Source organism: Elephas maximus, chromosome 11 (genome assembly GCF_024166365.1).
Source record: "Elephas maximus indicus isolate mEleMax1 chromosome 11, mEleMax1 primary haplotype, whole genome shotgun sequence".
NCBI lineage: Eukaryota > Metazoa > Chordata > Mammalia > Proboscidea > Elephantidae > Elephas > Elephas maximus.
In genome coordinates this window covers 105,453,182-105,478,110 of record NC_064829.1, presented here as the reverse complement: position 1 = coordinate 105,478,110, position 24,929 = coordinate 105,453,182, and the positions used below count along the sequence as shown (strand labels likewise).

The following is a 24,929-nucleotide window of genomic DNA, read 5'->3' as shown; positions in this document are numbered from 1 at the left end:
GGTAAATAGGCACAGAAAACTGGTAAATAAGCACATAAATGGATGCTCAATTTCATTAATTATTAGGGAAATACACAATAAAACCTCAAGATAGATTACACCCCTCTGAGAATATGTACATCTCAAAAAGACTGACCATACAAAGTGTTGAAGATGTACAGTAGCTGGAACTGGGATAAGCTGCTAGTGAGAATATGAAATGACACATACGCTTTGGAAAACTGGTAGTTTCTTCGAAAGTTAAACATGGAGCAACTACATGATCCAACCACTCCACTCCTGCTACTTACCCAAGACAAACAAAAGCCTATGGCCATACAAACACTTATATATGAATATTCACAGCAGCTTCATTTGTAATAACCAAAAACTGAAAATAAATGCCCATCAACGGATGAACGAATAAACATATTATGGTAGATCCGCACAATGGAATACTATTCAGTAATTAAAAAGAATGACACATTGATGCGATAACTCAGGTGAATCTCAGATTACCCTGAGTGTAGTAAGAGAGAAAAGAATACGTACTGTATGACTTTATTTATATAAAATTCTAAAAAATGAAAACTAACCTGTAGTTACGAGAAGATTAGTAGTTGCCTGTGGAAGGGGCTGGGAACAAGGAGGGACAGGAGGGGTGGGTGAAAGGGAGGAATTACAAAGGAGGATGAGGATCTTGTAGGATTTATAGCGTTTTATTTTGCCTGAGGGTGCTCCCCAAATTGCCAACCTTTCAGATCTGAAAGCTAAAAGCCACCACCTTATAACTTCAAGGCAGCAAAAGGAAGGGCTCAGGGAGATGGAGCAGTTGGAAATTTAGGGTAGAAATTCTGGAAGCAAGGGTGCCATAGAAAGGACCAATCTCAGTACAAATCCTACCCAAATCCCTGGCTGACTGTTAACTACCCAGGGTGAGATTTATGAGTTTGATGTTCTTTTGACTACTGAGTGCATTACTTAACCCACACACCGTTTGAAGTGTCAGAGGTCAGAATTCAGGGCTGGAAGAAAGCTTCTCCAGGTCTTTGCACATGTCATCATAATACTTTGTCTTCTCGAGTCACCCTTTGAAATCTTCTGTTCAGTTCTTTTACTTCAGTATTTTTTCCTTTCGCTTTAGCTACTCGATGTTCAAGATCAAGTTCCAGAGTCTCTTCTGACATCCAGTTAGGTCTTTTCTTTCTCTCCTGTCTTTTTAATGACCTCTTGCTTTCTTCATGTATGATGTCCTTGATGTCATTCCATAACTCGTCTGGTCTTCGGTCTTTAGTATTCAGGCCATCAAATCTACTCTTGAGATGGTCTCTAAATTCAGGTGGGATATACTCAAGGTCGTATTTTGGCTCTCATCGACTTGTTCTAATTTTCTTCAGTTTCAACTTGAACTTGCATATGAGTAATTGATCGTCTGATCTGCAGTCAGTTCCTGGCCTTGTTCTGCCTGATGATATTGAGCTTTTCCATCGTCTCTTTCCACAGATGCAGTCGATTTGATTCCTGTGTGTTCCATCTGGCGAGGTCTATGTGTACAGTCGCCGTTTATGTTGGTGAAAAAATGTACTTGCAACGAAGAAGTCATTGGTCTTGCAAAATTCTATCATGGGATCTCCCGCATCATTTCTATTACCAAGGCCATATTTTCCAACTACCTTCTTTGTTTCCAACTTTTGAATTCCAATCACCAATAATTATCAGTACATCCTGACTGCATGTTCAATCAATTTCAGACTATAGAAGTTGGTAAAAATCTTCAGTTTCTTCATCTTTGGCCTTAGTGGTTGGTGTGTGAATTTGAATAATAATCATATTAACTGGTCTTCCTTGTAGGCGAGTGGATATTATCCTATCACTGACAGCGTACTTCAGGACAGATCTTGAAGTGTTCTTTTTATCCATCAATGCAATGCCATTCTTCTTCTTGTTGTCACTCCCAGCATAGTAGACCATATGACTGTCTGATTCAAAATGACCAACACCAGTCCATTTCAGCTCACTAATGCCTAGGATATCGATCTTTATGGGTTCCACTTCATTTCTGATGATTTCCAATTTTCCTAGATTCATACTTCATACCTTCCAGGGTCCGATTATTAATGGATGTTTGCAGCTGTTTCTTCTCATTTTCAGTTGTGCCACATCAACAAATGAAGGTCCCAAAAGCTTTACTCCATCCACATCATTAAGGTCAACTCTACTTTGAGGAGGCAGCTCTTCCCCAGTCATCTTTTGAGTGCCTTCCAACCTGGGGGGCTCATCTTCCAGCACTGTATCAGACAATGTTCCGCTGCTGTTCATTAAGGTTTTCACTGGCTAATGATTTTCAGAAGTAGGCTGCTAGGTCCTTCTTCCTAGTCTGTCTTAGTCTGGAAGCTCAGCTGAAACCTGTCCTCCATGGGTGACCCTGCTGGTATTTGAATACAGGTGGCATAGCTTCCAGCATCACAGCAACACACAAGCCCCCACAGTACGACAAACTGACAGACGCGTGGGGGGAAAAGAGGCTTACATAACTGGAAAAACATTACATGCTCATGGACTGGAAGATTTAACACTGGTGAAAATGTCAATAAAACCCAAAGCAATCTATAGATATAATGCAATCCCAATCCAAATCCCAAAAACATTCTTTAATGAAATGAAAAAACTAATTTCTAACTTTATATGGAAAGGAAAGAGGCCCCGAATAGCTAAAACAATACTGAAGAAGAAGAGCAATGTAGGAGGCCTCACACTTACCGATCTCAAAACTTACTATACAGCCACAGTAATCAAAACAGCTTGGTACTGGTTCAATGGCAGGCATATAGACCAATGGAATAGAATTGAGAAACCAGAAGTAAATCTGTTCATATACAGGCAGCTAAAGGGTCGAAATTCTTTGAATGAGAATGAAACAGTCTCTTTGACAAACGGTGCTGGCAAAACTGGATATTCATTTGCAGAAAAATGAGACAGAATGCATACCTCATAACATGCACAAAAACTAACTCAAAATGGATCAAAGACCTAAATGTTAAAGCTAAAACTATAAAGTTCCTGGAAGACAACATAAGGACAAAACTAGGGGACCTAACTTTCATCATAAATAGCCTATCAAACACAGCTAGAAAAGCACAAACAACAGAAGATAAATCAGATAACTGGAGATTAAAACATGTAGAAAACTTCAACAACACAACAACAAAAAGACAAGCAATCCAATCAAAAAGGGGGCACAGGACATGAACAGAGACTTCACCAACGAGGACATTCAGGTAGCCAACAAATACATGAAAATATGCTCATTATCAGTAGCCATTATAGAGAGAGAGATGCAAATCAAAACTACAATGAGAAAGTGTCTTAGTTATCTAGTGCTGCTATAACAGAAATATCACAAGTGGATGGCTTCAACAAAGAGAAGATTATATATCTCACAGTCTAGTAGGCTACAAGTCCAAATTAAGGGCATCAACTCCAGGGGAAGGCTTCTCTCTGTCGGCTCTGGAGAAAGACCCTTGTCATCAATTTTCCCCTGATCCAGGAGCTTCTCAGCACAGGAACCCCAGGTACAAAGGACGTGCTCTGCTCCCGGCACCTCTTTCTTGGTAGTATGAGATCTCCATGTCTCTCTGTTTGCTTCTCTCTTTTATATCTCAAAAGAGATTGACTTAAAACACAATCTAATCTTGTAGATTGAGTCCTGCTTCATTAACATAACCACTGCTAATCCCACCTCATTAACATCATAGAGACAGGTTTACAACACACAGGAAAATCACATCAGATGACAAAATGGTGCACAATTACACAATATTGGGAATTATGGCCTAGCCAACTTGACACACATTTTGGGGGAACAAAATTCAATCTGTAACAGATACTATCTCACCCACCCCTACAAAAATGCCAATGATCAAAAAAACAGAAAATGACAAATACTGACAAGGGTGTGGGGAGACTGGAACTATTATACGCTGCTAGAGGGATTGTAAAAATGGTACAACCACTATGGAAAATGGTATGGAACTTCCTCAAAAACGTGAAGTAGAAATACCCTATGATCCAGCAATCACACTCCTAGGTATATATTCAAGAGATATAAGTGCAGTGACACAAATAGACATATGCACACCTGTGTTGATTCCAGCACTATTCACAATAGCAAACAGATGGAAACAACCTAACCGCCCATCAACCGATCAATGGATAAACAAATTGTGGTAATTACATAAAATGGAATACTACACAACTATAAAGAATAATGAGGAGTCTGCAAAACATCTTATAATGTAGATGAATCTGGAGGACATTATGATGACTGAAATAAGTCCAATCACAAAACAACAAATATTTTATGGTCTCACTTTTTTATAAACATGAAGGACCTATAATATCTAAAACTTTTTTTTTTAAGTTGGAAGATTTACTCTACCTGATTTCAAGAATTACTATAAAGCTAGTAATCAAGCAATCAAGACAGTGTGATATTGGCATAAAGATCAGAGTCCAGAAAAAGACTCCCACATATATTGACAATTAATTTTCAACAGCTGCCAAGGCAATTCAATTAAGAAAAGATAATCTTTTCAAAAAAATGGTGCTAGAAAACTGGATCTCCCTAAGGAAAAAAATGAACCTTAACCCTTTCCTCATACCATACGTTAATATTAAGTCAAGACAGACCATAGTTTAAACCACAAAATAACTTTTAGGGAAGAAAAAAAAAACATAGTATAATTTTTCAATCTTCAGGTGAGCAATGATTTCTTAGGACACAAAAGCCATACAAAATAAAAAAAAAACCAACTGAGAAATTCAACTTAATAAAAAGTAAAAGCACTTGCTCTTACAAAGGCAGTATTAAGAAAATTAAAAAGCCATGCAAAGACTGGGGAAAAAATACCTGTCAACACATGCATGTGTGTATCCAATATACATAAAGAACCCTTACGACCCGATAATAAGAAGGCAAACAAACCAATTTTTTAAAAACCAGGCAAAGATTTGCACACAGACATATCACGAAAGAAAATAAACAGTCGGGCCACACCTGAAATTATGTTTAAAATCACAAATAATCAAAGAAATGGTAATTAAAATTACAATGAGATATGTCTTAGTTATCTTGTGCTGCTAGAACAGAAATACAAGTGAGTAGTGTTAACAAACAGAAATTTACTTTCTAAGAGTTTAGGAGGCTAGAAGTCTTAATTGAGGGTACTGGCTCTAGGGGAAGGTTTTCTCCCCTTGTCAGCTCTGGGCAAAGGTCCTTGTCTCTTTGAGCTTCTACTCCTGGGCGATCTTTATGTGGCTTGGCATTTCTCTTCTATCTCTTTTTGCTAGCTTGTGTTTAATTTCTTTTATGTCTCAAAAGAGATTGACTCAAAACAACACCCTACACTAATCCCGCCTCACTAACAGAACAAAGAAAACCCATTCCCAAGTGGGATTATAATCACAGGCATAGAGGATTTACAACACATATTTTGGGGGGACACAGTTCAATCCATGAGAAGATACCATTACACATCCATTAAACCCAGACCCAGTGCCGACACATCCATTAGAATGGCTAAAATTAAAAAGTCTGATTATACCAGCTAGAATTCTCATACACTACTCGTGGGAATACAAACTGGTACAGACACTTTGAGAAACAGTTTGCCAGTTCATTAAGTTAAACATGCACCTACCATAAAAAAAAAAAAAAGAATTTTTTTTTTTTTTTTTTACCATATGACCCAGCATATTCCACTTCTACATATTTCCCCAAAAGAAATAAAAATATGTCTACACAAGGACTTCTACACAAATTCATAGCAGGTTTGCTGACAGTAGCTAAAAACTGAAAACAATCCAAACATCCTTCATATGGTAAATGGACAGCCCCCCAGTACCCCAGTGCCGTCAAGTCGATTCTGACTCATAACGACCCTATAGGACAGAGTAGAACTGCCCAAATGGACAGGGAAATGCCAAATGCAAACTAAGAAATACCACTCAGCAATAAAATGAAACAAACTGCTGATACCCAAACTACTGTTCATCCCAAAAACATCATGGTAAGAGAAAGGCCCGTAACCCACAGCCGTTGAGTTGATTCCGAGTCATAGTGACCCTATAGGTTAGAGCAGAACTGCCCCATGGGGTTTTCAAGGCTGTAAATCTTTATGGAAACAGACTGCCACATCTTTTTCCCACGAAGCAGATGGTGGGCTCAAGCCACTGACCTTTTGTTTAGCCTCTGAGCACTTAACCACTGTGCCACCAGGGCTCTTAAGAGAAAGAAGCCAGACATAAAAAAAAAACAACACACTCTGTGTCTTGGCTTCCTAGTGCTGCTGCAATACAGAAATACCACAAGTTGAGCGGCTTTAAAGAACAGAACTTTATTTTCTCAGAGTTGGGAGCCTAGAAGTCCAAATTCAGGGTACAGGCTCTAGGGAAAGGCTCTGTTTGTCGGCTCTGGGGGAAGAACCTTGTCTCAGCTTCAGAGCTCTGGCTTTCCTGGATTCCTTGGCAATCTGCATGTGGCATGCATTTAGTCTCTGTGTCTATGCTGCTCCTTATAATTCAGAAGTGATTACCTCTAGGACACACCTTACACTGATATGGCCTCATTAACATAACAAAGAAATCCTATTTCCAAATAGAATTACATCCACAGGTATTTTGGTGATTACACAAACACAATTCAATCTATAACACTGTATGATTCTCTTTGTATAAATTTCTGGGAAATAATGACAGAGAGCAGAACAGTAGCTGCATCAAGGGTGCGTGGAAGGGACTGAGAGCAAATGAGCATGAGTGAACTTTTCTGGGTGACAGAAATGCTCTTTATCTTGACTGCTGTCTTAGGCTGGGATCTCTAGAGAAGCAAAACCAGTAAAGCATGTAAGTATAAACAGAGAGAGATTTATATCAAGGAAATGGCTCATGTGATTGTAGAGGCTGGAACCTGTCAAGTCCGTGGATCAGGATAGAGGCTTCTCTTGATTCACGTAACTGCAAGGGCTGGTGAACCCAAGATCAGCAGGTCAGAGAGCAGAGCTCTTGCTCACAGGCTGTGAAGATCAATGAATCCCAAGACTGGCAGGCAAGACTGCAAGCTTCTCCTGATTCACGTAGTCGCAGGGGCTCGCAAATCCAAGGCTGGCAGGTGGGGGGGCAGGGCTCCCACTCGCAGGCTGTAAAGATCCACAAAACCCAATACTGGCAGATAAGCTGATAGCTCAAGTCCCAAGAACTGGAGATCAGATGAACAGGAGGCAGCCAAGGATCCAGAGTGAGCAAAAAGCCAGAAGACCTGCTTACATTTGGATGCAAGCCACACCTCCAAGGGAACTCCCATCTACTGACTGGCTACTCCCAGCAGATCTCATCATAGGAGGAATCACATATAAACACTGAGAATCATGGCCCAGCCAAGCCGACACACAATCGTAACTATCACAACTGTGATACTAGTTACATGACTGTATACATTTATGGTCAAAGTGGGAACAATTTGAGCAACAAAATCAACAATGCAGTATTGGATTACTGTATTTTTATGCAAATAATGCAAGCTTTATACATTTTTTGTGAGAATGGTGCAGGATCAGGCAGTGTTTCGTTCTGTTATATGCAGGGTCGCTATGAGTTAGAACCTACTCGACGGCACCTAACAACATATGTGTGTGCATATTATTTACATAACTGCGCTATTTGAGAAAAGTACAGTATCACCCAAAGTATAAAATAAATATGAGTCCATGCTAATCACCGAAAGGGCATTAAATAACAATAAGGAGATAATGTCATAGACAGATAACTGATGTATTTGTAGGTGATATGACATACCCCAGCAAAAATAAGTGGAAGAATAGATAAAACAGGAACTGCAGAAAGCTGATGATTATTCACATGGTAATGGATTTTTTAATGGATATTTATAGAGTTTGTTGTACTATTGTCTCTACTTTTCTGTGTACTTTACTATTTCTACAATAAAAAGTTTAAAGTCACAGAAAGGAAAAAAAAAAAAGAACATCCAGGCTAGGGTAAAGTAGGACAGCAAAAAATTAACTTTTAAATTCCCAGTTCAATGTACAGTAACAAAAAAAGAGATGTGGGAATGAAGGTGAAAACTGAACTGAACTGTGGGATTATAAATGGTATCCCATCAAACCTTTTTAATCACATATGCCCTTTAGTTCGGTGATTTATTGTATGATTAACTTAACTGAAAATCAGGTAGATTCCAACTCATAGCGACCCTGCACAACACAGTAGAACTACCCCATAGGGTTTCCAAGGCTGTGATCTTTATGGATGCAGGTTGTCGCATCTTTCTCCCATGCAGCGGCTGGTGGGTTCAAACCACCGACCTTTCAGTTATCAGCCAAGCACTTTAACCACTGTACCACCGGGGCTCCTGACTTAACTGAGGACACACACAATTTTAGAATTAACCCATTTTCTGTTTTGTAAATTTCTGAAATTCTTCCACTTCTGTAATAGATATCGCACTTTTCAGAGAATGCCAGATTGGTGGTTCAGGTGTTCATAAAGATGTTAGCAAGCATTTAAGCAAAGGATCTAGTAAGACCAAACAGTTTAAAAAAAAAAAAAAAAACACATAACTAAATTGAAAATTAAACTGCTATTTAGAAACAAAAACAAAACAACAACAAAAAAATTCAAGGGCAAATAGGCTTCAAATCCTGATTCACGCACTTACAAGCTATGTGGCTTTTTCAAGGCATGAGCTTCATTTTATAAAACACAGAGAATACATCACCCATGTGTCGCTATGGAGCCCTGCTAGTGCAGTGGTTAAGACCTCAGCTACTAACCAAAAGGTCAGCAGTTCGAATCCCCCAGCCACTCCTTGGAAACCCTGTGGGGCAATGGAATCAACTCAACAGCAACAGGTTTTTTATGTGCCACTATGAGTCAGAAGTAAGGCCTGGCAACCTGCTTCCAAAAGGTCAGAGCCTTGAAAACCCTATGGAGCAGCTCTGCTTTGCAACAGTTCTACTCTGCAAAGTCATGAGTCGGAATTGACTCAATGGCAACTAACAACAAAGACGTTGAGAATGAAGGGAAGATGACATTTTAAACAAGGCAGTGAAGAAAGGACTCTGATGGAGTGAGTTGAGCACAACTAGATGGTGCCCAGTGAATACCACCAACTGCTCTGACGGGGATTAGAACAGAGGGTCCCAGACAGAGCTGGAGAAAAACGTAGAATAAAGTTCTAACTCACACACACACACACAAAAAGACCAGACTTATTGGTCTGACGGAGACTGGAGAAACCCGAAGAGTATGGCCCTCAGACACCCTTTTAACTCAGTACTGAAGCCACTCCCCTGATGTTCACCCTTCAGCCAAAGATTAGGCAGCCCATAAAACAAAACAAGACTAAATAGGCACACCAGCCCAGAGGCAAGGATGAGATGGCAAAAGGGGACAGGAAAGCTGGACAAATGGAAATGAGGAACCCAAGGTTGAGAAGGGGAGAGTGTTGACATGTCGTGGGGTTGGCAACCAATGTCACAAAATGATATGTGTATTAATTGTTTAATGAGAAGCTAATTTGCTCTGTAAACCTTTGTCTAACCCACAATTAAAAGAAAAGAAGGAAAAGGCCTCTTACGAAAGGACTTCTGAGCAGAGACGTGAATGAAACAAGAAAGGGAGCTGGGAGGTTTAAGGGATAGGCCAGTCTAGACGGAGAAAAGACAGTAAAAGGCTCTGATGCAGAAACATAATTGGCATATCTGAGGAACAGGTGAGGCTAGGACAGACTAAGGAAGGGGGACACGAGAGGAGAAAAATGTAGAATGAAGCGCAGAGAAACACAAATCAAAACCACTGAGATACCATTTCACTCCCACTAGAATAGCTAAGAACAAAATTAAAAAGCAGAAAATAACAAGTGTTGGAGAGTATGTGGGAAAACTGGAACCCTCATCATTGCTGGTGGAAAGGCAAAACGGCGCCATTGTGGAAAACAGTCTGGTGATTCCTCAAAAACTAGAGGTAGAGCTGCCATATAACCCAGCAATTCCACTCCTAGGTACATACCCTAGGGATCTAATGGAAATGACACAAACAGACATGTGCACACCTATGTTCATCACAGCACTATTCACAATAGCAAAAAGTTGTAAACGACCTAGGTGCCCATCAACAGATGAACAGATAAGTATAAAATGTGGTACATACATACAATGGAATACTACTCAACGATAAAGGAAAATGAGTTTCCACATCTTGGAACACGGATGAACCTGGAGGACATTATGTTGAGCAAAATAAACATGCCAATCACAGAAAGACAACTGTCATTTCATACGTTTATGAAATGACATAAATAGGTAAACATACAGAAACTAATGTTTCTTTGTGGTTACCAGGGATGAGGTGGGGATGGAGAGAGGGAGAGGTACTCCCTAGGTAGTAGTCACTTTTTGTTTAGAGTAATCGGAAAGGCACCATTTGTGGGTGAAGTTCGCACAGCATGACTGATGTAAACGATGCCAATAAGCTGCACACAGGGAAAAGAATGAATGGGCAAATGCTAGGTTCTACAGTTTTATAACAATAAGAACAACCAAAAAAAAGCGGGGGGGGTGGGGAGGAGCTACAGATGCTGATACTAATTAGACATAACCAATCATCTCATGGAATTAGTTCTCTTGGTTTGGAAGCTTAGGGTCGTGGTCTTGTGGGACAATCCAGTCAACTGGCATAATACAGCTCTTAAAGTTTAGGTTCTACCTCCCAAAATGGTGAGTAGTGTCTGGGGTCTTAAATGTTTGTGAGTACCCATCTAAGATACAACTATTGGTCTTTATTCATCTGGAACAAAAGAGAAAGAAGAAAATCCAAGAATCAGAGAAGAAATTGGACTACAGGGCTAACTGTCTCCATGAACCCCTGCATCCTCCACCCTGGGACCAGAAGAACTAGATGGTGCCCAGCTACCACGGAACTTTCTGATCAGGGACAGAGCAGATGAATCCTGATAAAAAGGGAGAAAAATGTGGGATGTAACTTCAAAGCCTTAAAGAATCCAGACTTACTAGACCTATTGAGGCTGGAGGAGTCCCCAAGGCTATGGTCCTGAGTTGCTCTTCAAACCCTAAATTGAAACTATCCCTGAAGTCGCCGTAACAGTCTAGCCCAAAGAGTAAAGATTGCCACCCTTGAGTAGTTTGTTTAAAATGCATATATATATATATACACACACACACACATATAAGACCAATGGGTCAACAGTATTTTAAAACAGATGATAAGGTTGGGAGGCAGGAAGATTAAATAAATGGAAGTGAAACAACCAGGACAGAATAATGAGAATGTTGACACACTGCAAAGAATGTAACCTATGTCAATGATCATTATGTCTAGAAACTGTGAAATGGAAGGGGATTTTGCTGTGTATATTTTCACCAAAAAAGAAAAGGAAATCTTAAAAAAAAAAAAAAATGTAGCACGATCAAGCAAGGTGAGGTCCCTGGATGGCGCAAATGGTTTGCACTCAACTGCTAACCTAGAGATTGGTAGTTTGAACCCACCCAGCGGTACTGAGTAAGAAAAGGCCTAATGATCTGCTTCAGTTGAGATTACAGCCAAGACAACCATTTGGAGCAGTTCTACTCTGTAACACATGGGGTCGCCATGAGTTGGAATCAACAGCAAACAACAAACAAGGTGAGTGAGCAAACATTATAGGGCCTGACAGGATTTTACTCTGGTGAAACGGGAAGCTAGTGGAGGGTTTGAAGCAGAGGAGTGACGTGATGTTTTCACAGGGTCTCTCCGGTTGCTGTGTGGAGGAGAGACTCCCCAGAATAAAGGCAGAATACTGAGCTGTTCCCTCCAAGGACACTCAGCCACATAGTTCTCACCCGAACGCCTGCCTCTTTGGGTCTGGGGCTCCTTCGTCCAAAGCTTCTCCTCTCTCTCTAACTGTGATATCACATCTGGCTTGAAGGACTGATGTCCTGTGAACAGACAAGGAGATATGTTTAAATGAAAACATTAATGGCAAAGATTACTGAAATGTTTGGTTCCAATCCCATAATCTAAAGCTCCCCTCCATCAAGAGTTTTTCAAACATTTTTTATTGTGACCCATTGTAAGAAATATAGTACACACATATATATACACAAATATATGTAAATGAAAGAAATAAAAGATTTAATTTTTTCTTTTTTGCTTTCATCATATTCCTTCCAGAGTTTCACATTACTTTGCAAGCAGCTACAGTTATTGCCACAGTGTGCACTGCTCTACCTAAGGCGCTCTGATATTGCTATTCTATCCTATTTTATCAAAAACAAGCTGATGCAACTTAGTTTAAAAACTTCATGACCTGGCAATGGATCATGACCTACCATTTTTTGAAGGATATATGAAATAAAGAGCCAGGAGCAGCCAAACTCGATTGCTCATTTACAGTTTGTTTATAAAAGATAAACTTCTGCCTTGGGACAAAGACCAGAAATGTCTTCATGCTCCAAAGGGATTGGAAAGCTTGGGTCGCTGAACTTCCCAAAGCCTTGAAATAGTGGGTGAAGGCCAGAGATGCTGCTAATATCCTACAATGCATAGAACAGCCCTCCGTAACAAAGAGCTACCTGGCCCAAAATGTCAACAGTGCCATGGCTGAGAAACCCTATTCCAGGGGCTGATGCCAAGTTACAGAGGGCGCCTTCCTCACCCAGAGAGACCAGGTTCCTGAAGTTCTCCAGCATCACGTCTCGGTACAGTGTCCTCTGGGTGGAGTCCAGCAGCCCCAGCTCCTCCTCAGTGAAGACCACAGCCACGTCCTTGAATGTCACTGCGTCCTGCAACATCAAACACACACAATCTCAATCTCACAACCGATGTCCCTGGAAGGACAGCACTGAGGAGGTGGAAAGGATGTGTAGCAGCAGGAGCTAACTTTTAGTAAAGTTTTTCCCCGTCCCCTTTAACCAGTAAAGCCAGCTGCTGTGGAGTCGATTCCAACTTACGGGCCCCGCATGTGTCACAGCTGAACTGTGCTCCACAGGGTTTTCAATGGCTGATTTTTCAGAAGTAGATTGTCAGGTCTTTCTTCTGAGGCACCCCTGGGTGGACTAGAACCTCCAACTTTTCTGTTAGCAAGTGAGCGCTTAACCATCTGCTCCACCCAGGGACTCTCATTCCACAACTACAACAAACGTGCTGCCAAATAAATAAATCAAAGAAAAAAATACCTTGTGCAATAAACATGGTGTCCTTTGTACAGCTAAATCCCTCAGCTGTAATTGTCAAATCATGGCCTATACACATTTTCCACTGTGACAGATAGTGCCAAATTTCATCCCAACAGTGTTTGGTAGTACCTATCTCCTTCTCTCACTGGGTGTTACCACTATTTTGTTAATACCTGCCAACCTAACAGGCCTTTAGTAACCTTCCAGGGCTGGTATGAAGTTAATTATCTGTGTTCTTAAGAAACGAGCCTTATCTCAACTGCAGCAGCATTTCAGTGTCAAGGTTAAGAGCACAGGCTTTGAGGACTGACTGCCTCAGTTCACAACCCAAGGCTCTGTCCACTACTAGCTCTGTGACCTTGGACAAGTTTCTCATCTTTATGCTGTTGTTAGGTGCCACTGAATAGGTTTTGACGCATAGTGACCCCAGTATGACAGAATGAAACAGTGCCCGGTCTTGTGCCATCCTCACAATCATTGCTGTGTTTGAGCCCACTGTTGCAGCGACTGTGTCAATTCATCTCGTTGAGGGTCTTCCTCTTTTTCACTGACCCTCCACCTTACCAAGCATGATGTCCTTCTCCAGGGACTGGTTCCTCCTGATAACATGTCCAAAGTATGTGAGATGAAGTCTCAACATCCACACTTCTAAGGAGTGTTCTGGCTGCACTTCTTCCAAGACAGGCTTGTTCATTCTTCTGGCAGTCCATTGCAGAAGAATATTCAATATTCATTGCCAACACCATAATTCAAAGGCATCAATTCTTCTTCAGTGTTCCTTATTCAATGTCCAGTTTTCGCATGCATATGAGGCAACTGAAAATACCATGGCTTGGGTCAGGTGCACCTTAGTCCTCAAAGTGGCATCTTTGCTTTTTAACACTTCATAATAGTACCTACATCACAGTATCTGTGAAAGAATTCAATGAGTGAATATATGTTGAGGACTTAGAACAGTGCCTGGCATACAGTAACTGCTCAATAAATGTCAGCCATCACTATTATTACCATCATCTATTTCATCTCCTTCATGGCTGCATGTATGACATAAACCTGATGAGCTATAATCTAATAACCCATTCCAAATGTGTTCAACTAAAATATTTGAAAATTTATAAACAATGCTGCAAAAAACATATTTTTACATAGATCCCAGCCAACCTGTCTGGTTAATGTCTTAGAATAAATTCCCACAAGTGGTAACTTCACTGTCAAAAAATAAACACTTTCATAATTTTGCTAGTATAATGGCGATCTTCCCAATTAACTCTTCCTGCAAGAGATTATAAGTGTCCTTATTTGTCCATATTCTGGCCAAAACTGGATATCACCTAATTTTTAAATTTTAGGCAATTGGATAAGTGGTAAAGAGAGTTCTTTGTACACAAGGTAATTATGAGCCCAAGAGACAGAAAGGGCCACATAAACCAAAGACTACACACTGGAACGACCCCAGAGGTCATGGTCCCCAGACCTTCTGTTAGCCCAAGGCAGGAACCATTCCCGAAGCCAACGGATTGGACTGGACTATGGGAAAGAAAATGATACTGGTGAGGAGTGAGCTTCTTGGATCAAGTAGACACATGAGACTATGTGGGCAGCTCCTGTCTGGAAGGGAGATGAGAGGGCAGAGGGCATCAGAAGCTGGCCGAATGGACAAGAAAATAGAGAATGGAGGAAAGGAGTGTGCTGTCTCGTTAGGGGGAGAGCAACTAGGAGTATATAGCAAGGTGTATATAAATTTTTGTATGAGAGGCTGACTTGATTTGTAAACTTTCACTTAAAGCACAATAAACATTTTAAAAAGAGAGCTCTTTGTAAAAAAATTTCTAGTTAATGTATTTTTAAAGACCTTCTTTTGCTATATATGTTTTCTCATATGCTGCCTGTTCATGTCCTTTGCTCATAACCCTATTGGGGTATCTTATGCATCAGTAAGGGATTCCTCAGTGGCATGAACAGTTTATGCTTGACTGCTAACCTAAAGGCTAGTGGTTTGAACCCACCCAGTGGTACCACAGAAGATAGGCCTGGAGATCTGCTTCTGTTAAGACTACAACCAAGAAAACCCTACAGAGCAGTTCTACTCTGCACACATGGGGTTGCCATGAGTCAGAATCGACTCGATGACCACTAACAACAACATGCATCAGTAAGATTCCTATTGAGAATATTAAGTTTTTTCTTACCTTATATAATCTATTAACACCCCCCCCCCCATCTCCTTTTTGGCTCATAGCTTTGTGTCCAATGCTTTTTTGTATGAAAATTTAAAATTTTTATCTGAAGGCTTTGCTCATCTCTGCATTTGTTTTAGCTGCAGCACTGAGCATCTCTGTGCTGAATAACTACAACTAGTCTGACAAAGAAGAGACAGGCAATGAGAAGGACAGCCAGTGAAGGGCAATGTTCTTCCTGGAATTCTCCACTCGCTAGGACACAGCACGTCCTTGCACAACGTTGCCATGGGTCCTGAATGGAGCACTCTCTTTTCTTCATGGGTTTCTCCTCTCACCCAGATGGAATACCTCAAGTCTCCGGCTTTGGCAATAAAAACTTCAGTGTCAGCTGAACACTGAGAGGACTTCAGGAAGTATTTGCAGGTTCACAAACCTTTTTTCTTTATGTTTAAAAGCAGGTAAGACCACCTACATCCTCATACAACTGCTCCACAGAGGATATGCCTGGCAAGTCTCCTAGTGCCACTAGGCTTCTAAAACTAAGTACATACTTCGTTAAAATATAATTAACATGTTAATGATTAAAATAGATATTTAACTATAACACATACGTGGTTTGACTCAGAATTAAAGGAAGAATCTAGCTCTTCTTTGAAAACAACTAGAAGGATTTTCTCTCAGTTCAGTATCGGTTGGACCCTAATGTACCAAACCATACCCTGGACATTCTTTCCACAAAATATGTGACACCATTTATGTGAGAAAATAATTGAGTCCTCAGAACCTTAAGGAAAATAAAATTGCAGAATTCTCAGAACTAGAATTTCTGACAGGAAAACTGTCATTGCGAAGTTTTTTAAAATGGTGAAATTTAAAAAACAGAAATATCTACGAAAAGGGAAAAATAAAATTAGGTAAACTATGGAAAATGATGTGGCCATTTAAAATGTAGGGGATACAAAAACAAATTAAAAAAATTCAAAATCCTGATTACAAATGTATACTGGTAAATAAAAAGGAATGTGAATAATGTAAACAGCTGATTCGTAAACATGTTGATGATGTACGTGGGAGATATATTTCATTTTTTTTTTTAATCCTATTAATTTTTACACTGTTATTTGCCAACGGAGTTTCTGAGTGCAAAAACAGTTAATGCGCTAGGCTGCTAATCCAAAGGTTGGAGGTTCCAGTCTACCCAGGGGTGCCCTGGATGAAAGGCCTGGTGATGTACCCCTGAAAAATCCACCCCTGAAAACCCTGTGGAGCACAGTTCCAGTCCGACACCCATGGGGTCACCATGAGTTGGAACTGACTCCACAGCCATTTTTTTTTTTTTTTTTTTGCAAATAAACAAAAACAACAGCCTGGCATATAACAACCCCTCAAATGCCTTTTGGAACCTTCTAATCTTCCCAAGCAGGAGAAAACTGTGTCTAATCTTTGTGAAATGAGACGTCACTTTAGAAAACCAAAAGGCAAACTCAACTTACCTGGAGCTTTGTCATTTTTCTCTTCTTCCTCTTGGGGAAAGCCAGAGCTCTGAGAAGGCAGAACTGTCAAAGGGAAAGATGGTATGAGAGCTACGCCAGAAGCCCTGCTAGTCCATATGGCACCTGACGGAAACAGAAAGAAGTCCCTTTCTCTAGTTACCCACAGCTTAATGAGGAGAACAGAGGCTGGATTCTAGCTACCACTGAGACCCATCAGTCAGTTTTCGTTCATAACAGCCTTAACCCAAGTGCTTCTTGTAGGTCCCAGAGTACTCCTCCTTTACCTAGATCTCAGAGGAAACAAGAAGCAGACAGGCAGTATAATGCATTAGGACCAAAATGCCCGGATCTAACTCCCACTTACTTTAGCCCTGGTGGCATAGTGGTTAAGAGCTACAGTGAGCTACGGCTGCTAACCAAAAGGTCGGCTGTTGGAATCCATCAGTTGCTCCTTGGAAACCCTATGGGGCAGCTCTACTCTGTCCTGCAGAGTCATTATGAGTCGGAATCAACCTGACAGTAACGGGTTTGGTTTTCCTTTTTTTTTTTTTTTGGTTCTACTTAATACTTTCTACTTACTAACGGTGCAAACCTTGAGCAAGGTATGAACCTCTCTGTGCCTCAATTCAGCCATTTGTAAATAGAGACAATAATGCCTGCATTCCCTACTTCCTACAGCTTCAGATCCCAAAAAAAACCAGACCCAGTGCCGTCGAGTCAATTCCAACTCATAGCAACCCTACAGGACAGAGTAGAACTGCCCCAAAGAGTTTCCAAGGAGCGCCTGGAGGATTCGAACAGCCGACCATCTGGTTAGCAGCTGTAGCACTTAACCACTACACCACCAGGGTTTCCACAGCTTCAGATAAGTAGGTGTTATTATGCTTCATTTACCACTGTTAGTTTGTTGTACTGTGGTGGCTTGCGGGTTGCTATGGTGCTGGAAACTATACCACCAATATTTCACCCATGGTGAACAGGTTTCACTGGAGCTTCCAGACTAAACCTGGAAAGAAAGGCCTGGCAATCTACTTCTGAAAATTCATCAATGAAAACCCTATGGTTCACAACAGAATACCGTCTGATATAGTGCTGGAGAGGCCCTGGTGGCACAGTGGCTACAGCGAGCTACAGCTGCTAACCAAAAGGTCGGTAGTCCGAATCCACCAGCCACTCCTTGGAAACCCTATGAGACAGTTCTACTGTCCTATAGAGTCACTATGAGTTGGAATTGACTCAACAGCAACAGGTCTGTTTTTTTTTATAGTGCTGGAAAGATGAGTCCCCGCAGTTGGAAGGCACTCAAAATGCACAATGGCTGCAACAACGGACTTGAGCATTCCAAGGATCCTAAAGATGGCACAGTACTAGACAACATTTTGTTTTGTTCTGTTGTACCTGGGGTCGCCAGGAGTTGGAGCTGACTTGATGGCAACTAACGTTATGCTTCCTAACACCATCCTTGGAAATGTGCTTTCCAGAAAATAAACCTTTTAAGAAACTCAGAATTCAGAAGTGATGGCTCTGTACTGTAAGTTAACGACCCTCAGAAAAGTCTAATTCTGACTGGTTGTCTCACATAAACAGTTTATTGTGAAAGCTGGAACCTGTGTAAGGTAGAAACCTATCAGAGAAGGAAGACTCAAATACCTTTCACTAAAAAGAGCAATAGAAAAGTGGTAAGACTGCACCCGTCAAGGGTGAACAACTTGTGAGACCCAGAAAAACAAGGCAGCCCCTTGGAATTCTGGCTCTCACAGGTTTCATTGTAATTGCTCCTTTTCTCATGATAGTTAAATCCCCATGGATTTGTTTCCCTCTTGCAAATTTTATTAAGCTGGAAGAGCCTCAACAAAGCCTCTTCTCCTATATGCATGAAGGTAAACAATGACAAATAAAAAACTAAGACACTAAGAAATTGTAACATGGGGCTATTAGTAATAACAACACACCACCACTAAGCACTTACTAACACCTTACTACATGTCAGGCACTCAGCAAAGCTGTGATCACAATTGTTGTGTCTCTCTGTTCGGGACAATCCAGAGGACATGCCCCAGATCCAGCAGGAGTGAATCCTCTCCTCCGCCCTAAACAAGGAGTCAGAAGGAGTCCGGGAATCCAGGCACAGTCCTGGGTCGGGTAAGGATCCGAAAGGAGGGCCGATGGCGCTGCAGCTGGCGCTCTGACCCCATCCCAGGCTCACAGGAGCTCCCAAGCCACGGGGCGCCTCTCTGAGTATTATGAAAGAATTAAAAGTATAACAGCCAGCATTTTACCACGTACTAGACACTGCTTTAAGCTCTTTACACATTTTATCTCATTTAAGTTTCACAAGAACACTATTAGGACGGCACGAATCCTTCTTGGCGATGAGAAACTGCGGCAAGGAGAGATTCGGTAAATCGCCCAATATTTTACCACGACGAAGATGCAGAGGTAGCTGTTAGGCGGGGAAGAGGGTTGGGAAGCAGAGAAAGCGAGAGACCCTCAAACCCGAGGCACGACGTGAGCCTGCCCCAAACGGAAGGCTCCAACAAGGGGACGCAAGTATGCTGCAGCCTCTGCTTCCCAACCCAGTCATATGATGGTGGCTGCGGCTTCTCTTGCCCGAGGCCGAGGACCAGGTCACCGCTGGCCCCATGCCCAGGCCAAGAAGGCTCAGAAGGATGGCGGGGCTCCTGGCTGACTCACCTCCCTGGGAGCAATCACGGCCCCGACCTCGCCTTCCTGGAGCGGAAGTACCTCAATTACACACAGCTCCCGTACTACACTTCCCAGAATCCCTAAGAAGGAAAGCCTTGAATCTCACCAACCTCCTGGACTACATGTCCCAGAATCCTCTGCGGGCCAGCATTTCCTGCCAGTTGGCCTCTGTTTTCGCTAAAGCCAAGTTGGGTTTGAGTCACTTCTCTGGTTCCATTTTGCTTTATTCATTTATTAAAACTCATGAGAAAATAATTACTAATTTTAAAAAGGAAAAGCGAAGCTTTCATTACGAAAATAAATTAAGAGCAAAGTTTTTCTTAGGGGAAGCAAAGCGTAAGAGAAAAATGGAGAACCTAAAATTGACATAAGGATGGCAAGATTTCGTCTCACATGCTTTGGACATGTTATCAGGAGGGACTAGTCATGCCTAGTAATGTAGAGGGTCAGCGAAAAAGAGGAAGACCCTCCATGAGATGGATTGACACAGTGCTGCAACATATGGGCTGAAACTTAACTATTGTGAAGATGGAGCAGGACAGGGCAGTGTTTGTCTTGTACATAGGTTTGCTACGGGTTGGAACCGACTGGATGGCACCTAACAACAACAAAAGTGAGGCCGAACTGCAATGGACACCAAACTTAACTCTTTAGTTACTACTGGTTTAACGATATAACAGCCACTTTTCATGCCCATGGACCTTGTAAGTAGTAGTCATTTCTGTTTCTAATGCTTCTAGGGTCAAGGTGGATCCCTTTTGAAATGTATGAAGCTCAGCAGACCGGAGCTGGAGCCTCATTGTTGTGTAGGTTGAGCATTCTAGTACGTGATGCTTCCTGGATGTATTCATTTTGTAAATTTTTGTCAACTTTTGCATTTTTTCCTTTATTTCTGTGAAATAAGGCTTGCAAGCATAACTACGGCTTTCCTGTGTGATAGCTAGGGAGCCCTGATGGGTTTTGTTTTGTTTTTTCTGTGTCATATTTGGAAAACCAGAGATTTCTCATGTAACCTAATGAAAAACAAAACAAAAAAACCAAACCCGTATCTGTCAAGTTGATTCCAACTCATAGGAACTGAATCAACTACATCTGTAGAAACAGATGATGGAAAAGCTCAATATCATCCATCAGAACAAGGTCAGGGGGCCAACTGCGGAACAGACCATCAATTGCTCGTCTGCAAGTTCAAGCTGAAACTGAAGAAAATTAGAACAAGTCCACGACAGCCAAAGTATGACTTTTAGTACATTCCACCTGAGTTTAGAGACCATCTCAAGAATAGATTTGACATGTTGCACACTGATGACCGAAGACCAGAAAAATTGTGGAATGACATCAAGCACATCATTCATGAAGAAAGTAAGAGGTTATTAAAAAGACAAGAAAGAAAAGACCAAAATGGATGTCAGAAGAGACTCTGAAACTTGCTCTCGATCATCAAGCAGCTAAACCAAAAGGAAGAAATGATGAAGTCAAAGAACTGAAGATTTCAAAGGGCGACTCGAGAAGACAAAGTATTGTAAAGACATGTGCAAAGACGGAAACAACCTAAGTTCCCATCAAGAGATTAATGGATAAACAAACTATGGTACATACACACAATGGAATACTATACAACAATAAAGAACAATGATGAATCTGCAAAATATCTCACAGCGTGGATGAATCTGGAGGGCACTGTGCTGAGTGAAAGAAGTCAATCACAAAAGGACAAATACTGTATGAGACCACTATTATAAAAACTTACAAAAAGGTTTACACACAGAAAGAAACAATCTTTGATGGTTATAAGGGAGTGGAGTGGTAGGGATAGAAAAATACCAACTAGGACAATAGATAACTGGTGACTTTGGTGAAGGGTAAGACAGTACACAATACTGGGAAAGTCAGCACAACTTGACCAACGCAAAGTCATGGAAGCTTCATAGACACATCTAAACTCCCTGAGGGACTGAATTACTGGGCTGAGGGCTGGGGACTGTGGTCTCAGGGGACATCTAGCTCAATGGGTATAACATAGTTTATAAAGTAAATGTTCTGAATCCAGCTTGAATTTCTGGCAGTTCCCTGTTGGTGTACTACTGCTGCAACTGCTTTTGAATGATTTTCAGCAAAATTTTACTTGTGTGTGATATTAACAATATTGTTTGATAATTTCCACATTCTGTTGAAACACCTTTCTTTGGAATGAGTACAAATGTGGATCTCTTCCAATGGCTTGGCCAGGTAGCTTTCTTCCAAATTTTTTGGCATAGATGAATGAGCACTTCCAGCATTGCATCCATATGTTGGAACATCTCAATTGGTATTCCATCAGTTTCAGGAGACTTGTTTTTCACCAATGCCTTCAGTGCAGCTTTGGCTTCTTTCTTCAGTACCATCAGTTCCTGATCATATGCTACCTCCTGAAATGGTTGAACATCAACCAATTCTTTTTTGGTACAGCAACTCCGTATATTCCTTCCATCTTCTTTTGATGCTTCCAACCATGTCATTACAGTTGACTCTATTTTGAGGAGGCAGCTCTTCCCCAGTTGTCTTTTGAGTGCCTTCCAACCTGAGGGGCTTACCTTTCGGCACTATATCAGATAATGTTCTACTGCTATTCACAAGGTTTTCACTGGCCACTTTTTTCAGAAGCAGACTACCAGGTTCTTCCTCCTACTCTTGGTCTGAAACCTGTCCACCAAGGATGACTCTGCTGGTATTTGAAATGCTGGTGGCAAAGCTTCCAGTATCACACCAACATGCAAGCCACCACAGTACAACAAACTGACAGGCATGTGGTGGTACCAGATATTCAGTTTCCAAATATTTTCTCCCATTCTATGGGTTATGTCTTCATTTTTTTGATAAAGTTCTTTGATGCAGAAAAATTTTTATTTCATGAAGTCCAATTTTTCTTTTTTATTGTTGCTGCTTGTACTTGGTATCATATCTGAGAACCTATTGTTGAAAACTAGATCCCAACACTTTACCGTTACATTTTCTTCTAAGAGTTATCTGGTTTCAGTTCTTTTATGTTATCAATCCATTTTGAATTAGTTTTTATGTATGGTGTGAGGTTTGGGTGCAAATTCACTCTTGCATGTGGAGATTAGTTATCCCAGCACATTATTGAAGAAACTATTTTCCCTATTGAATAGACTTGGCATCCTTGTCGAAAATCAATTGACCGTCAATGGAAGGAAAGGAAGTTCTTTCTGGACTCTCAGGTCTATTCCACTGATCTATACATCTACCCGTATACCAGTACTACTCTGTTTCGATAAGCGTCATAGTAAATTTTGAAATCGGGAAGTGTAAGCCCTCCTACTTGTTTTTCTTTTTCAAGGTTGTTTTGGCTACTTGGGGCCCCTTGGAATTCTATATGAATTTGAAGATTGGCTTTTCTATTTCTGCAAAAAATGCTTTTCAAATTGTGATAAGAATTCTGTCAAATCTACAGGCCACTTTAGATAGTACTGACACCATAATAATATTAAGTCTTCCAATCCGTGATCATGGGATACCTTTCCATTTAATTGGGGCTTTAATTTTTTTCAACACTGCTTTATAGTTTTCAGTATACAAGTGATTCACCACCCTGGTTAAATTCATTCCTAAGTGTCTCACCTCCCCAGTTAAATTTGTTCCTATTTTATTCTTTTAAATGTGACCGTAAATGGAATAATTTTTTCTTCATTTCCTTTCCAGATTGTTCATTGTTGGCATATAGGAACATAGCTGATATTTGTGTATTGCTCTTGTACCTGGCAACTTTGCTGAATTCACTTATTATTTCTAGTAGTTTTTGTGTGGATTCTTTGAGATTTTTTATGTATAAGATCATGTCCTCTGTGAATACAGATACTTTTACTTCCTCCTTTTCAATTTGGACAACTTTACTTCTTTTTCTTACCTAATTGTTCTGCCTAGAGCTTCCAGAATGTTGAATAGCAGTGGTTAAAACAGGCATTCTTGTCTTGTTATGTTAGAGAATTTCTTTTATTCTCAATATTAATGATTCTTGGCCTTTTTTTCCTTCAACAGTCTGCTTAGAAGTTTCTCCCTTTGTTTAAACTTTTCAAAGAATCAGTCTGTCTTCGTTGATCTTCTTTATTAAAATTCTGCTTTCAATTTTATGAATTTCTGCTCTTCGTTATTTCTTGCCTTCTTCTTTGGGTTTAATTTGCTCTTCCTCTGGTTCCTTGTGGTGGCAGCTTAGATGGTTGATTTCAAAAATTTCATGCTTTCTAATATAATCATTTAATGCTATCAATATCCTTTAAGCACTTTGGTAGCTCCATCCCATGAACCCTGATACTCTGTGTTCTCATTTTCATTTAATTCAAATTATTTTCTAATTTTTCCTCTTTGACCCATGGGTTCTTTAGAAATGGGTTGTTCAACTTTAAAATTTGGGGGGATTTTTCAAACATCTAGTTTAATTCCACTGTGGTCAAAAAACATACTCTGCTGACATGGATTGAATTATGTCCCCCCCCCCCCCAAAACTGTGTGTATCAATTTGGCTGGGCCATGATTTCGGGTATTGTGTGATTTTCCTATATGTCGTAAATCCTGCCTCTATGATGTTAATGAGGGAGGATGGGTGGCAGTTGTGTTAGTGAGGCAAGACTCAATCTGAAGACTGGACTGTGTCTCGAGGCAATCTCTTGACATATAAAAAAGTGAGCTGAGAGACATCTCAAGGCAATCTCTTGAGATATAAAATAGAGAAGTGAGCAGAGAGACAGGGACCTCATACCACCAGGAAAGCAGCACTGGGAGCAGAGCACGTCCTTTGGACCCCAGGGTTCCTGCGCAGCCAAGCTCCTAGTCTGGAGGAAGACTGATGAGAAGGCTGACAGGGAGAAGAAGCCTTCCCCTGGAGATGACACCCTGAATTTGGACGTTTAGCCTACTTTACTGTGAAGAAATAAACTTCTTTTTTTTTTTTTTTGTTAAAGCCATCCACTTGTGGTATTTCTGTTACAACAGCACTAGATGACTAAGACACTGCATACTTCTTTTAAACTTGATATGGTTTGTTTTATGGCCCAGAATATAATCTATATTGATGAATGTTCCAAATGCACTTGAAAGGAATGTGTATCTGGCCATTGTTAAAAGAAATGTTCTACAAATGCCAAATAAGTCAATTTGAGTGAGAGTGTCCCTCAGGTCTTCTATATCCTTACTAATTTTCTGGCATGTTGTTTTAGAGAAGAGTATTACGTTCGCCAACACTAACAAGAACTTTTTTACTAGTTTCCGCTTCATGAATCTTGAAGCTCTATTGTTAGGTACATAATATTTAGGATTGTATGTCTTCCTGG

At 40.7% G+C, this 24,929-nt stretch overlaps 1 protein-coding gene across 1 annotated transcript in view; it reads right to left on the bottom strand.

Annotated features, from left to right (window-relative positions):
- Positions 1–24,929, bottom strand: part of LOC126086264 (zinc finger protein 112-like) — a 75,720-nt gene that overhangs the window by 12,257 nt on the left and 38,534 nt on the right. Inside the window, 4 exon segments of the mRNA XM_049902426.1 lie at positions 11,892–11,987; positions 12,707–12,833; positions 16,900–16,962; positions 19,594–19,672. Of these exon segments, the coding sequence (XP_049758383.1) occupies positions 11,892–11,987; positions 12,707–12,833; positions 16,900–16,962; positions 19,594–19,672 (365 nt within the window).